The sequence below is a fragment of the Polypterus senegalus genome, chromosome 6, assembly GCF_016835505.1.
Source record: "Polypterus senegalus isolate Bchr_013 chromosome 6, ASM1683550v1, whole genome shotgun sequence".
In the NCBI taxonomy this organism is placed as follows: Eukaryota; Metazoa; Chordata; class Cladistia; order Polypteriformes; family Polypteridae; genus Polypterus; species Polypterus senegalus.
The window spans coordinates 59,599,417-59,616,087 of NC_053159.1; the positions used below are offsets into that span (position 1 = coordinate 59,599,417).

Below are 16,671 nucleotides of genomic sequence, written 5' to 3' on the forward strand. Positions count from 1 at the left end.
CAGTTTCACGAAAGCCAACGAGGCACTAAAACCTTGTGTTCAACTGGTCCATTCTCGAAAGACTAGGTGCTCTACAGAGTAGGAAATGAACGAAATACAGCTCTCTCTGATTTGCTTGTTTTAAAACATACAGCTAACCTCTTGTCATATAAAAACTCTATATATTTACTATTCCCAATACCAGTTACATGTAACAAACAGTATGTACAGATACTAAACCTTTACCATTTACTTTAAGATGAGATGTTTCTCATTTTACTGGCTGTGCCACTTTCTCATCACCATCAAGAAAGAACAATAATATGCAAGAACAAGTCAGGACAAATGTTGCTAAAGATAGTCAAGCTGAATTTAAGTAAACTAATGGGGCCTTTTTACCCCTTTTTACACAAGACATTTTGCACCTCATATGGCAGAACTTTCTGAAGAAACAACTTCTCGAATTTGAAATCTGAGTGCACAAATCACAGGTCTGCACAAATGTATACGTATTTTTCTGATTCATATGTCAACTGCAAAATATTTCTTCTATGAATTCTAAGAAGAGGTAATGTCTTTACAGGAACCAATGTATATAAGGTTACTCGTACTCATATATTATAGCACTTGCTAAATATCTTGTAGAGCCATATATTGTTCCTGGAAGCTTAAATGTATAACTTTTATGACCAAAATTTAATTTATTTGTAGGCAAAGACCATTAATATTGACAAGCAACTTAATAGTGGCGAGGGAAACAAAATGCTCCACATTAGTCTTCTATGAACAAAACACCATCTGGAAGTAAAAGAATGCAACTCAACAAATGGATAATAATAAAGCATCCTATAAAGGTACTTGAGACTATGAAAAGTATACTAATTCGCCGTTGAGGTATGACCAAAACGGGCAATATAATCAAAAAGGTTCTACTCAAGTACTACTGCTTGCAGCCTTTCATTCTAACCATATTTAACTAGCTGAACAACCATTTGTTAAGCTAAAGGGTAACAGACTTTTTTATTAAACTTTATTTCAATGCATCACATGTACATCTACGTCTTACACACAAATAACTGGCATGGTCTTCTGTTCTGTAGTCTTACAAAATGCTAAGCTCAAACCTATTCCTGAAATGTGCTAGACCAAACCATTGAACTTCATGGCTCTCTCACCAATTTGCCCCATTCTCCACTTCGGTGAAGCAATAATGCTTCCTCCAATCCAGAAGAATTCTTCAGCCAGGCGAGATACAGAAACCTTCTGCCTTAAAACGGGTGAGGTAAACACAGCCGGCGCACCACATGCCACAGTTGCCATTGTTGCCTTAACCCGGTATGTCGAATAGGTCAATGAATAAACACTAGTCTTTCAGAATGCTGGAAAAAGACTGTCTTCCATCCCGGAGAATTAACTGCAATTTGGAATGGAAAAAAAAAAAGTCGTCGTCCCTGGTCTACACAGGGATTTCATCTAAAGCAGCAGGCAGTCGTGCTGGTCAGAAGTAGAAGCCAGTTTTGAAATAAATCAGGGATGAGTTGTTGGACTGACGCATTCACTTTGAGAAACATTACATTAGGAATCTCCAAGCAGGGTCTTCTTATGCTCCCACAAGACACCATGCCCTACTGATTTTTCCATCCTATATTAATGCCCTAACAGAGGACACAAGTTCACATGAAGAGTCCGTTTTGTTTTCATTTCCATGTTAAGGCAGCACAAATTCTTCACTGGGAATGAAAAGGAATAAAATTCCAAACTGGCTGACAACTAAAGCCTTTTCAGAGCCGTTCGCTACTTCTTTTCCAAAACATGATCTCCATTTTCCTATGGGCATATGCCTTGTGATATCCTAACAGCTGACTGTAATAAACATTAGATGCTAAATACAGTCAACGAGCGTGTCAGTTGGTTTTAAATCCTCCCATATCTGTAATCCAGGGCTGAGCTACTGACTTACTCCAGATAAAGGATTTGTGGATTGCGTATCACCATCGAAACAGGGGGAAAAGAAGGGAAAGAAAAAAAAAAAAAGCATGAGGGAGGGAGAAGCACCACACACTACGTCACTGATTTCAAACATAGCCGGGTGTAATTAAGCAGTCTTCTTCATCTCGGAAGTGGCCCCAGTGGGAGCTGTGAGGGATCCAAATGCCTAGAAGTCAAATGAAGCTTCCTCTGGCTGTGGCTGCAGTGATCATGAAGGGCACTTTTTAGTTTGGATTTTAATCCCTCCCCAGTTCCCAAATCCATATGTCTGTCAGCCCAGGCAGCATCAGGTAGTAAACACTGCTCAGGTCTAAACAGTCAGTTGTGTGTACAGTGGCATGCATTTCCCTGGAGACTTAATCAGCACAGAAAACGACTGCTGACACTTGGTGCTCGGCTGCCGCTCCTGGCGTGCCTTACTCCGAGCATGTAGAACCTGCACTGCATGAAAGCACCCAGGGCTCAAAGGGCTTCAATTAGAAAACTGTAGACAAGGACTGCTTTTAAGTTTACAATTTCAAAATGGAACGGAGTGCAAACTCTTTGGTCTGGGAGACTTATAGCATCATAGGTCAGCTGATATAACATGGATGCTTACTGAACTCTGACTCAGTTCTTTGGCCCTTCTGATACCACGTTCCCCAGCCTCCTCTCATTTTCTAAGGAGACACACAGAGCAGGTAATCTTTTAACTTCAATGAGAAGTCTCCTTGCCTTTTTGTTGGAACTTATTAAGTCACTGCCAAACCAAAAATGAGGGCATGCTCAAAGATGTTTTGGACTTACTACCAGGATGAGCTTGTTCCTCAGACATTATAAAATAGAAGGATCTAAAGAGTGATAAACCACAAGGTAAACTTCACTCACGTGTCAGAAAATCTTCTGCAATAATCAGAAAATCACCAAGAAAAAAAAACAAAAGAAAAACAGTAACTGGACATTAAAAGACGTAAGGCACAGCAAGCAATTATTCACCCAAAATATGAAACCACATGCTATAAGAATGTCATGGCAAGGTGAAGCATTTATTAGCACTGCTGGCTCATGGTTGCAAAAAACTCAGTTTGAATACTGGCACAGTCATTTTTTGGATGTCATCTTTTCTCCCTCAAACAATTTCAAATACATAGATTAATAACTTACTCATATGCATATCAGCGAGTGTGTAGCCACACACAGTTATGGAACAGCATCCCATTCAGGGCTAGTTTTTGCTTTGGTATATTATCACAGAAAACAAAGCACTCAAAGGGCTGTGAAAGGACTAGCTCTGCTTTTAGAAAAGTTTTAGACACTAGCATTGCATTTTGGTCACTTCACAGATGAGGCTCACTGGTTTCTAGAAAAAGAAATTGGACATAAACATCTGTTGGCTTAGTGCCCTAGCACCCAGTTTACCCGAACTATTCTATAACAATTCAGTAATTATTTGCCGCTCTGAAACTGATCTTTCTGATCATAAAATAGGTCATTACGAATAGCGATTGATAAGAAGAATTCATAAATTATTGCAGTATTTGAGGGTTCCTCTAGAATGCCTCTTTATCTTGCATGATTTGGCTCAAAACCAGCACATTGTCATCTCATAACAGGCTTAAGTTTCAAGTTTCACAGCTTTACTGAAACTAGCAGATCATTTTCGTTGGTGGAAGTTCAGAGGTTGGGGTGAATGGCACTGGCAAATTTAATGTGGTCCAAATAGAAACAAAGTCACAGAATTTGCCTTCTTACTGCTTAAATGACACAGAACACATTGCTTTCAGCAAATGACAACAGCTGCACATATAACCATCACTTTCAAGGGCCAAGGAATCAGCCTTCGCCATGCTGCTGGAGTTTATTGGTCTTTCTAGTTCATTCAAAGTTCTGCTGTGGGCTAGATCACAATGATTCTGGACATTATCAAAAACACAGGAACATACAGTCAACTCCCATGTGAATCTTAGTACAAGTATCCTGACTGTGATGGTTTATGATGAGTTATTCATTGAAATAAGTGCATGTTCAAAATATGGTTATGCTGTGTTAATGAAGAATCATCACAATGAAGCACATTAAATTATTCCATTCTATGCATTTTGTGTAATGTGCTGGTCTTTGGTCAACAAATTTCACATTTTTAAAGAATATAGTTTAAATGTAACATCTCTTAACAAAACAAAAGGAGACCCCTTATATCACATCCATTTGAAATTAGCAACATAATTTACAAAATTAATTTTAGAGTTTGGAGCTGGAGTTAACAGAATTCACATTCCATTAACATCTGTTGGTATAATGCCACCCACCCGCCCCAAATTTCATGGAGTCACTGAGAATAAAAATTCCTGTCATAAAGTGCCTTTCAAAGGGACGACTATTTCAGACCTTCCATTCTTACTGTATATTCTATTTCCTTTGAATGCTAATAAGACACACTATGCTGGGCTATTTATGAACTCTTTGTTGCTGATCCTCTTCTTTGTGCAATTAGTTTAGTGTCATTATTATGATATACAGTATATTGGAAGATTTCCACATTTTTCCTCACATCTTGTGGTTTACTTTATATACTTTATTTGATTATAAAGCAAATTACTAGCAGTAGGCAGAAAGGACATACATATATAAAATAAGAATAGACTGATAAAACATGAATAAAGAATGGTTATGAAGTCAGCCATTTTGGTGTCGCTTTCACACTACGTTAACCACAAAGGCTGTTATGTAATGGAAACAAAGTTAATGTAGTTTTTCATTTCACTTTACATGTACTTATTTGGCTGACACCTTTATTCAAGGTGACTTACAACAATATGATACAATTGGTTACATTTCTTTTGCTTTTCCTATTGGAGCACTGGCAGGTCAAGTGACTTGGCTCATGGCCATACAGTGTTAGTGGCATCTACAACCTCACGGCTTGAAGTCCAAAGCCTTAAGCACGACACCACACTGCCAGCACTGTCAGTACACTGTATTACAATGTGTTTGAATCAGTCACCTTCAAAGTACTTTTATTTAAAGCAAGTTAACTTTTTAAATGCATTACATTGTCGGCTTGTTTAAAAAAAAAGTCAATGGCATAAAGAAGTAGCATCCTAAGCCAGCCTTGACAAACAACCTTACCTGTGCCCAAACACAACTTGACCAGCCCTTGCTATAATAGATAAAGTCAACCTGTGGCATAAATGACTCTTTCCCTGAACATAATGATCCATACTTCCTTGTCAGGATGTGTAAAAACTGAACTATCAGGTTTAAATGACAGCATCAGTCATCCAAATGTCTGACTGAACTACTGCAGCACGGCAGACACCAGAATCAAGATGATTAGACAGCCCTGCCACACAGGGCCTTGTCTTTTATCCCAGCTTGGCCATCTGCTCCTCAGCTGCAGCCTAACTGGCAGGAAATCAGACACTGTGCGTAAGTTACAATAGAATGCTGAAGCTCATTAAAAACATGGCTGTTCAACTCAAGTTATTCAGAATTAAAGAACTATAATATTGATGCACCATAATCTAAGTGGCTAGTTAAATGCATTTTCCTAAGGCGTTTCTGGACCACCACCAAGGTTTCTGAACACAGCCATGCGTTACACAGCTTTAAGACCTGCACCTGGCATGATGACACTGATGCAAAAGGATTACAATTACTTAGACAGTCTGTGTCACCTCAGCTATAGGTTGACTGATCCCATTGAGGGGAAATATAATCACTGGGAAATATTTTGTTAACTATGTAAAATGTGGATGTAAGAATCAGAATAACATGAATGTGATATTGTAAAGTTCTACGCGCTGGAATAGTTAAATCTTATTTTAGCTAAGGAAATTGTTCTTTTCCTACCTTTCATTAATGCAAGTAAAAAGAAAAGATTATTCTACAAATACTGCAGGGTAGTCCAAAAATCAGAAACTACTAATTTTTGTTTTGAACCACCCTAAACAGGCAAACTGAGAAGTGTACAATGTGACCCTTGGAATATACTTGTCTCTTGATATCTGGTGAAAAACATAACTCAAATCTATCAAAAGACTTTATTAACCTGTGATAAACTATGCGGTCACACACAGAGAAGTGTCTTACTTCAAGCATATGGCTACAGTAAGACAAGGTTGTGTAGGACAAGTCATCCTCAACAGTCCAAGAAAAAGGTTAAAAATGGAATAAATTCAAGGATACTACCCCAAAGGTAGCATAAATTAAAAAGAAAAGCAAAAATCTGTCAATAAATGACTAAAGGAAAGAATTTATTTAGCCTGACAAAAAACCTTTGCATACAATGCAATAACAAATAATAATGAGGCCTAGTTTCATCAGTAGAGAGGCAAAAGAAGAGCCCCACCATAAAAGCAAACCTGAAAAATCCTGCCATTTTCATGGTTTACTGTACAAACACTAACATTCTTCTTACTCTTTGAGCTTTCTCATTCTCAGAAACCATTTGCATCCTTCTCCTCACTCTCACTAACAGCCTATATACTCTACATAAATGTGTAATATTTTTTTGATGATAGCTCCTCAGATTTATGTAATTTTTATACAACCAATCATTTTAAACTTAATCTTTGACATCATATAGCAGGAACTGTATTCAGAGAATCTCACTATTTCACATTTTTAGGGACAGTACAAAAAGAGTTCATTTAATTTCTAAGTAAGTATTTTTCCCCCAGATTGGAAGGTTTTGCATGCATTTTTGTGAATGGTAAAGGAACAGTCATTTATGCCCCACCCGCTTCCCAACAGAGGCATTTGCATCTCTTTCCGTGAAGCCCCTGCATTATGATGTCTGAGATTACCTTTAAAGCTCATTAACTGAACATTCTGGAAAAATGACTTTGATGTAGGTTCAGGAACAACAAAAGTCCTAGGCAATCAGATCCATCTTAAACTTTTAACCCAAACAAAGGCAAGAGCTGTAATTTAAGAAATATACTATCCTACGGCAACAACAGTATAACTTACGGTAAAAGGCACAGTCAGATAATAGAGTACAAGCCAAACGATCTGGAAAATAAAAGATGTATTTTTGGTTCATTATATAGATTGTGTAATTTTTTTATGATTGAAAAATTTGCAATCAAATACTATTTGTGTGTTTCTCAAGCAAATTCATCTGTGTCCAAATCAAAACCATTTGTTAATGAGCCTGTCTACAGATTGTATTTTCTCTCTATTGAAGCCTTAATATCGTCATACAAGAAAAGGTGCTTACATAAAAAAGCATGTTTTTTGCATTTAATGTCAACATTACACCACAGTATTAAACCACATGAGTAAATCTACAGCAGAGTAATTCCATTATACCCTGGTATATGTTTGATGGGGAGGGTTGTCTTAGAATACCAGATGAGTTGGATGAGAGTTAGGAAGCAACAATCAGGGTCTTCTCTAGCCTATTAAATTACAATCTGCACTGACTGCACCTTGATCAAGCATTCACTAAAATGGTTTTCGTCTACTTTAACTCATCATATCTGCCCTACTTATAATTCCTAAGTCTATAAAATATGCACAGTGTATGTAAACCCAACCCAAACCATTATTTGGGTCTGGAAACCGTTGAAAGGAAAAAGAAATATCATGCTTCAATTCCAGTCAATTCAAAATGTAAATAAATAAAACACACTTCTGATTGTCTCACAAGGGGTGAATTAAAACATCCAGCACTTTCTAGTAAACAAGAAAAATCAGGCAGTGTATTTACATTTATTTCTCTTCAGTTCTCCCAAGACCACTTGCTTAATGAAACGATTAACCAATTTTCAGAGGATTGTTACTATATAAAACAAGAGGACACATTCTTTTCATAAATGATTTATAAAAATCACGATAATTATTTATCAGTCATTCAAACATTTTTGTAGTATAATATTCTTAATCTAAATTCAGGGTTGCAGGGCCCTATCCCAGCAAAACAGGTTGGGTGAAAGGCACAGTTCAACCATGGACAGAACATTAGTACAGTATATCGCAGGGCCCACTCACACATACACAGGAACATAAGTCCAGTTTGGAACCTTTAATTTGCCTAACATGCACCAAGGAAATCCATTCACTTTCTGAACCTGCTTAGTCCATGACACAGGATATAAGGAGTTGGAGTTTAACTACAGTACCTCAAAAAGCAACAGGCAATTTTAGAAAAGTGATACCAGAACAACAAAGAATGAATTCCAGCACACATCTACACTTTCAAACTGCAGTTAACGAATAGCCACGTCATATGAGAAGGAAGCACATCACAGGCAGGAAACATAAAGGAGCACAGAGCCGGGCTGGTGCCATGCAGAATGAAGTACTAAGCCACTTGTCATAATAAAAAAAAGCTGTTTAAAACTGAACTGTTTCTTCCACTTGCTGCACTGGAATTAATGCAGGTTCATGAGCATTTGTTATTTAGCTGTATGCATATTATATGAAAATTGAAAAAAAAAAGTAATGTTCTACTTCATTAAACAGATTTTCATTAGTTGATGACTGAAATAAATAGACAGTAAATATGATTATGAGCACAAAAAGACTTTTGGCTAAAGTATGGATAATGAACAGCATATAAAACATTAAGGCTAAATGGCTAACACGTATAACTGTGCCAAGTGCTAATTAAAAATACAAAATAATTTTTTAAAACCTGCGCGTTTTGAACTTTGTGCGATATTATACAGTATATGACGTTATGAGACTTAGTACAAATAATCTTAAAAAGAAATAACTCAAAAGATATGCAAACAAATTATAAAGTGTTATTCAAAATGTGAAACTAATGATACATGTAAAGTGCAAGAAAGGATGAAATTCAGGGAAAACAGCTGAAAAGTGAGTACTGCCGACTGTAGATTACTTTGACGATCTGCAAAATTAATAAATAAAAAAAAATAATTTTGCCAATATCTTTTAAAATACAAAGGTGGATTACATGTTAATAGCTCAGAATAAGAGAGAAGCATAGTTTTAACCCCCTGTATCACAAGTTGCTACTGATCATTTTTTTACCCAGCAATTATCTAGCAAAGGCAGTTAACCCTGGACTCGCTTTGAAAGCCATTAATAAAGGAGACAGGGTTTAGCAACCTGAAAGCGCTTCTGTCCAATTAAGACTGCTCAGACTGCGGGGCGAGCTCCGCGCACATTCTTCTCGCGTCCTTTTTTCTTGGCTGCTAAGTGTCTCCTTTTTTCTCCATCGGAGAATCCACACTTCGAAAAGCGCGCTGACGGAGAGCTCCAGGTATTTCGTCGCAAACATCACTGCCTTCAAGGAACCAAAGGCAGCCGGCGCGCTAAGCCCTGAATAAGGAAAGAGTTTCCGGGAGTTTGCACGACGGCAGTACCTGGGCACTCACTAATAGGCAGCGCGCACAAATATACACGTTGATTTGTTTGTTTCTTTTACCGTGACCTGTGAGAATGGTTTTCCTGGAGAGTCTCAACTTCTTGCGCCGTGGAAAGAAAACCGAGAAAATTCTACAGCGTCCGATAACTGGCAACTTTTTCCCCTCCGGAACCCCATGTGCGCCGTTGTGAAGGTGTATCATAGCAGGTCGCTGGTGACGTGGATAGAGAGTTAACGTGATTCACTTGATTTATCATTTCCTAAATTGCTTCGCGCATATAGACTTTAAGTCGCAAAATTTTAAAACGTATGTATTAACTACGCTTTTAGCTGAATTGTTTTAGAATGATTTCTTAAATTTGTCAATTCATAAGGACTTTCTTTCGGCCACCAGAGTAATTTTCCATTGCTGGTTTTACAATGCACCAGATTCCACAAAAAGGGTTTTCCAAATGAAATGAAAAAAATGACATACATACTGTATAAGGATACAATAATACGAATAATAATAAAATAGTAATAATAGAAGCAGGCTGGGTGCCTTATTTCTACAAAATATAGAAGCAGATGTGTTACGTAAGATTAGTTTTTAGGATCCGATCAAAGACTTTGTAATTAGGAAAAGTAAGGCAAAACTCTTCAAATATAAATAAAGTGGAAGTATACAAAATTAAACATTTTCCATCTTACTGTAAGTTTTGTTTCCTTTCAAAAAATAAAATTGTGTGATTTGTAGTGATGGCTGATTTAAAAAAAAAAAAAATTCATTTTATCATGCATCCTTCAATGGAAGCAGGAAGTGACCAACATTTTAGAACAGAAAACTGTATCAAAACATCCATGAAAGCAAATCTCACAATATTTATGTTGCAGAATCCAAGTCAAAGCATGCTATCGTATCCTCAAAATGTAATCATTTTTTTTCGCTAAAATACTGCTAAATCACCTACACCTACCCTTTCACACGGGTTCACACCTTTATCTAAAAACGGGACTCTTGGCCAATGTATCAGAGGGAGAGGCACGCTGTATTCATGCTATTTATTTAACTTTGTCTGAAATTATCCTCCATGTTAGTGTGCAAAACAACAATAGTAGTAATAGTAGTAGTGGTAATTTTCATGTATACTTTTTGATAACAATGTTTATTTCACATTATGCGGAAGACCACTCACTTATTTAATTACAGTAATCAGTCCATCCATCTATTTGCAGACCCTTCATTGCTGTTATGGTCACACTTTATATGGATATGCAATCCAAAACATTATTTTGGCAGCAGTATTTTGCATCACAAATCAAAAAGGAATCTGATCTTTTTACAGAACTCCTGTAACAAATCTAACACTATGACTATAATAAAATACTGTCAAAGAAAATAATAGGTGTGGATTGTATAAAATTATGGAATGCGTTTTATTATGGGAACATTTCAAAAACCTCAATGCCACTGATAACAAATCAAGAACTGATTCAGAAGTCTCTTGAGAACTCTTCTGCCTTATGTGATGATCACTGTATTTGGTTCAGCTGTACAGATTCAAGAGTATACTTTTCTGTCTACATTTAATCATATAATGAGGACTGTCTTGTTGCGATTTTCAGTATGCGTAAGTGTGGGCTTGACTCAATTTGCCATATTCTATATTTCTAATCCCAAAAGCCTTAAATAACTATTACTTTACATTATTCCTTCCTCGACTGATAGAGATGTGAGTCTTATGTCTCCTAAAGTGCAGTGTGTGCTTTTGAGTTGGTGACATTCAACATTAGGCTATTTTCATGGCATTGTTGATCCCATTTTCTTCAATCGGAGTGATGCCATCAAGAAATCTAATGATGAGGTTGATACTGCATTTGATTATACAGGCATAGGTGGGACACAAATACAGCATAGCCCAGGCTGAAATGCAAAGCCATACCTTCATAATGCATGGTGTGGGGTACAGCCCAGACACAGACAGGCAGACATGTTGGTTCACCACACACATTTTATTTTCAATTCTATTTACAGTGCACAACCCAGTGCCACAGCACCAATCACCCCTTCAAGTCCTGGCCAATACAATGCCTTGCTCAGTCCCCAGACCGCCTCCACTCCACTCCACTCCACTCCACTCCACTCCACTCCTCTCCTCTCCTCTCCTCTCCTCTCCTCTCCTCTCCTCTCCTCTCCTCTTCTCTCCTCTCCTGTCCTTTCCTTTCCTTCCCTTCGAGCTACGTCCACTTCCACCCGACTCGGGAGGCGGCCCCTTTTATGCACGCCCGGATGGGCTTCAGGTGCTTCCTGAGGAGCCTCCGCCGACACATCCCCGTGTGGCGGAAGCACCAACTGTGTAGCCGGAAGTCCTCCGGGTGTTCCTGCTCCTCTTCCCCCCAGCACTTCCTGGTGTGGCGGAAGTGCTGAAGTCCAGGGCTCCCAAGGCATTGGGGCACCCCCTGGCGATGACCACGGACCCCTACAGGGTTGGGCTTCCAAGCCCTCTACCCGTGGCCCCCAACACAACCAGGGCGGTCGCCCCCTCGTGGTCTGGAGGAGGCGCAAGCCCTCCTCCTGTCCTCCTGGGCGTCCTCCACATGTTTAAGTTTTAGTTATCTGTTTTCAACAATTTGGTCTTCTTGTTGGAAAACCCTGTATACAATATCAGATAAAGATATTAAGGCAGCACTTTCCCATGTTCTTTCCATGTTGTACATCAGTATCTGTGCCACGGTCACTCTGCAGCTTTGCACAATAATATTCCAGATGTAATTCAAACAGTATTGTATAACATGAAAAAGTGTAAAATCAAAGTGTGTAATGGTGAAAATATTAAATTGTGGAAAAACAGCACATGAGAGTGTCAGGACATGGAGTGATTGTGCAAGAGCTGCTGTAACAGTTCATTTCAATGTAAAGTACATGTTCTGAGCGCTGTACATAGATATAAATATAGCTACAATAGACCACTAAGTAACCTTCATGAAAAACGCAAAGGAACATGATATACGGATATAAACTTTTCTTAAAAGTTGTATAGCAAAAATATAAATATACAGTAATCTATTCGAACAGTATGTTATAATAATATAGAGCAACTCTAATCTTCATCTGATTATCTAAAATAATTTTGTGGTACTCACAGTAAACAAAATGCAAATCAAAGTCTTTCTCTGCAGCTAATAGGGAACAGGAATTTTTGAAGGCAGGGCTATAGATAATAAATTGTTTATAGTATGTTGGGCTGGGGAAACTGCATCATTCACTGATATGTTACTTTAATAGCCAAACCGGAATAGGCCTAAGAGATTTTCAATTCCTCTGTCAGTGGGTGTCATAATTATTACTCCTAACAATTTAATAAGCATATTAGTGCTATGTATGTCAGTGAGCCACAGTCTTTTAAGTGTGTAATTTTAGGTTTCTTAAAACATACAGTTATGACGCTAACAGAGGCATGCAATGGCTGTCTCCTCCTGTCCTTGGTCACTTGCCTCTATGGAGTTTGCACATTCTCTACATCCACATTACTAAAGACATACTAGATGGGATGATTGGTGGCTCCAGTCTGGCCCTGTATGAGTGTGAATGAGGGTGTGTGAGCAAGTGGGCCTTGTGACTGACTTAAGTCCTGTCAAAAGCTTTTTCCTATTTTATGCCCAGTACTGCCAGGATGGGCTCTGGGCCCCTAACCTCCCCATGTCTCTGAACTGGCTTGAGAATACAGTATAATGCAGGATGGAAATATCTATGAATCTGGTGGTTAGGTGATCATTAATATTGTGAATCTAGTGATTAGGAGATTATTTAATTAATTAAGCACAAAGACATAATTATATTTTTTATGCCCATATTTGATGTATTTTTTATATTAGCATCTAATAATAAAATAATAGTTCCCTGTATGTGGATTTTGAAGTGACTGCATTTCATAATTGGAGATATTTAATCACTTAGGGGGACTATCATTGTCACTTTGCTATAGCTGCTTTGCCAAGGAGGCTTTGTGTTTAAATAAAATACAGAAATTAATTCAAATGCCTATAAAAAGATATGAGCCACAGAAGGGTGATCCCAAAGCACACACTGGCTTTGTAAAAAAAACAGGTTCTGTCATGAGCAATCCTAGATTAATTTATTGTTAAATGAAGCTGGAAAATGTACCCACCAGGAAAGCTGCAAGGTGGTCAATCAGACCAGTCAATTGATACTCACTAGACACTTTGATGAAAAGTGATTTAGGGATGAGGAGGTAAGTCAGTCCCTCAAAACAGATGTGTTTATTAAAAACATCATTAGGAAAAGGAAGTAAGAAAGCTGAAAGCTCATTTTAAGAACTGAATTGCATTCCTCAATCCTTCAGTTTTCTGACCCTGCTTAGCTATTACATTATCTAGATTGCCATCATTCTTCTATCCCAACAGCATGGGGCACAATGTAGGGAACCAACAATAGATGGATTACAACTATGTAACAGAGCACAATCCTGTTCACATTCTAAATCATTAATACCGGTTTAATTAAAGACAACTAATTACTCAAACATGGAGTACATGGAAAAAATTAACTTGGAAAATGTACAACCTCCCTGTAGAGTGTGGCCAGGTGAAGACCGAACCGAGTAACTGAACTCTAAAGAAGCATAGCTAACCTCTGTGACCCAGTTCATGAAAAGAATTTAGTTTAAGAAAGAATTTATTCATAACATTCCTCTCAACAAGGCCTGATGAGAATTCCGCCCAAACAGGTCCTTCTCAGGATATTGAAACGTGTTGATATTCAGTTTCTCACTTCATTAAGGACCCACAAACCTCAAATTAGAATTTGACTCTCTGATTGTGTTTCAATGAAAGTAATAGTCTTTCCTATATATATATATACTAGCAAAATACCCGCGCTTCGCAGCGGAGAAGTAGTGTGGTAAAGAAGCAATGAAAAAGAAAAGGAAACATTTTGAAAATAACGTAACATGATTGTCAATGTAATTGTTTTGTCACTGTTGTGAGTGATGAGTGTTGTTGTCATATATATATATATATATATATATATTTACACACACACACATAAACATATATATATATATATATATCTACACATATACACATATATATATCTACATATATACACATACATATACACACACACATAAATACATACACACACATATATACACGCACATAAACATATATATATACATATCTATACATATACACATATATACGCACACACATATATACATACATATATATATCTACATATATACACATACATATTGTGAACGGTACCCGGGCACAGACAGGCGGACATGTTGTTTTGACACCACCACACGTTTATTTACACAATATTTACAATTATATTGGTCACCAAGACCCCAGTTCATCGGTCACCAAGACCTCAATCACGTGCACAAACCCCAAACAGTTAATGTCCTGGCCACAATGCCTTTCTTCGGGCCGTCTCCACTGCTTCGTCCTCCTTCCACCCGACTCCAGCCCTGAATGACGGGAGACGGCCCCTTTTATGGAGGACCCGGATGAGCCCCAGGTGTTCCCGGCAATCTTCTGGCCACGCCCAGCGTGGCGGAAGTGTCGGCTGTCCTCCCGGCTGCTCCCGGGCACCGTCAAGTCTTCCCCAGCACTTCCTGGTGTGGCAGGAGTGCTGGGGAAACAAATCCCCAAGGCATTGGGGCGCCTCCTGGCGGTGGCCACGGGCCCCTACAGGGAAGAGCTTCCAAGCCCTTGACCCGTGGCTCCCAAAGCAACCCGGAAGGCGAACCCCACGTGGTCCAGGCCGGGCTCTGACCCTCTTCCGGTCCCTCCTGGCGTCCCGGCCGGGTCATAGCCCCGGCATCCCTGACAGTGCCCCCCAGCCAGCGAAGACCACTCGTGGGTAAGAGCGACCCGTCCCGCGAGGGCAGCAGAGCCCCGAAACGGGTCCCACTCGAGGATAGCCGGGTCGGCCCCGCACTCCTAGCAGGGACAGGGGCGGAGACACAATCTGCGCACCAACCCATGGTGCATCCCTGTGCCTCGCACAGGTTGTGCTCCCCTTTTACCGCACCCCGGGCCTCCTCGTAGGCACCCTCCGGGACCTCCACGCCTTTGTTCTGAGCCACTCGTTCCCCCGTTGGCTCCTCCAGCTGTGGGCGCACCTGCGCACCGACAGAAAGATCATTCTGCAGACGGCCCGACATCAGAGGGCTGTTCCGCCACGAAGGGGCTCCTTCAACTCGCCCGGGGTCCGTCCCTACAAAAGAGAACACAGGGGCAGAACCGCTGCCAAAGCACCCAGCTCGTGCCACGCACGGGCAGCGTTCCCCTCAACCGCACCCGGCACTTGCCTGATCGGCACCCTCTCCGCGGCTTCCGTGTCCCTCTCGATGATGGAATCGCCGGCACCGCCCTCTCTCTCGCCGGCCTCAGGGATTCCCTCTGCTCTCCCAGAGGGCAGCCAGCCGCACGCGTGCACCCAGCAACGCTGCTCACCTTATTGGAGGAATCGCCCCCCAGCCTCTTAATCCTCCCTTTACTTTCGGACGCTTTGACGATATGCGGCTCCGTATTAATCAACACGAGCCCCTTTCCGCTCTGCGTCCGAATATATCGGAGGAATCGCACCCAGCCTCTTATTCCTCCTTCACTCTGGGACGCCATGACGGTTTGAGACTCCTTATGGAATAAAAGGCGCCTCTGTCCCGCTCTGCGTCCCTATAGTGCGGCGCAAGACCGCAGCCGACTCGGGCGGGCGCTAGGACCCGGGCACTTAGCAGCCCGTGTCCATTCCGCGCCTCTCGACTCCCCTCGCCACAAGCATACAGTCCAGCGGCGCCGACTCCTGTCGGAGGGCTGCTTACTCGAACTGATCATTGTCATCACAGCCTTTTCAGCAGCCCTCCCATATGCTTTACGGAGTCGGCTGTACTCACCGTCTCCGCCGTACCTCTCGGCTGGAGATTCCAGCGTCGCGCCGCGTCCGTTGTCGATTGAAAGCGTTCTCAGCGCCGCGGCGCCTTCCTCTCCAGTACCAGCACCTCAGCCCGGAGGGCACATAGCACCTGTAACACACGCTGCCCGGCGGGCTGAAGGGACGCTCCAGCTCCGCCAAAGCAGCCGGCAAAGACAGGAAGTTAACCGACGCTGAGCCTACCTGACTGTCGGCCTCCGACGCCGCCACTTCCTGTGGGCCTTCTCCTCCGCCCAATCGGGTCTCCCCTGCCCGTGATGGACATTCCTTGGTCCCGCCTCTCTGCAGTCATCGGCGGGCACACAAGACACACCGTCCAATCGCGTGCCTGTCAGGGGGAGGGACTTCTGGTCCGCGGCCATCTTGGCTCTCCTTCTGCGGCGGCGCGTGCTTGCCGGCAGCCTTGCTGTTGCCAGCACCTTTCGAGCTGCAGCGTCTC

At 40.8% G+C, this 16,671-nt stretch overlaps 1 protein-coding gene across 9 annotated transcripts in view; it reads right to left on the reverse strand.

Annotated features, from left to right (window-relative positions):
- The window catches only part of plch2a (phospholipase C, eta 2a), a 537,474-nt gene that overhangs the window by 206,085 nt on the left and 314,718 nt on the right, over nucleotides 1–16,671 (reverse strand). The window contains exon 1 of one of the 9 annotated variants that reach the window (XM_039756054.1): nucleotides 9,350–9,576. The exons of 5 other annotated variants lie outside the window; for them this stretch is intronic. In XM_039756054.1, the coding sequence (XP_039611988.1) occupies nucleotides 9,350–9,491 (142 nt within the window). In that variant the 5' untranslated portion in view covers nucleotides 9,492–9,576. Of the gene's footprint in view, nucleotides 1–1,154; nucleotides 1,400–9,349; nucleotides 9,577–16,671 lie in introns of those variants that run through there. 3 more of the 9 variants (XM_039756053.1, XM_039756060.1, XM_039756061.1) reach the window with 3 other exon arrangements.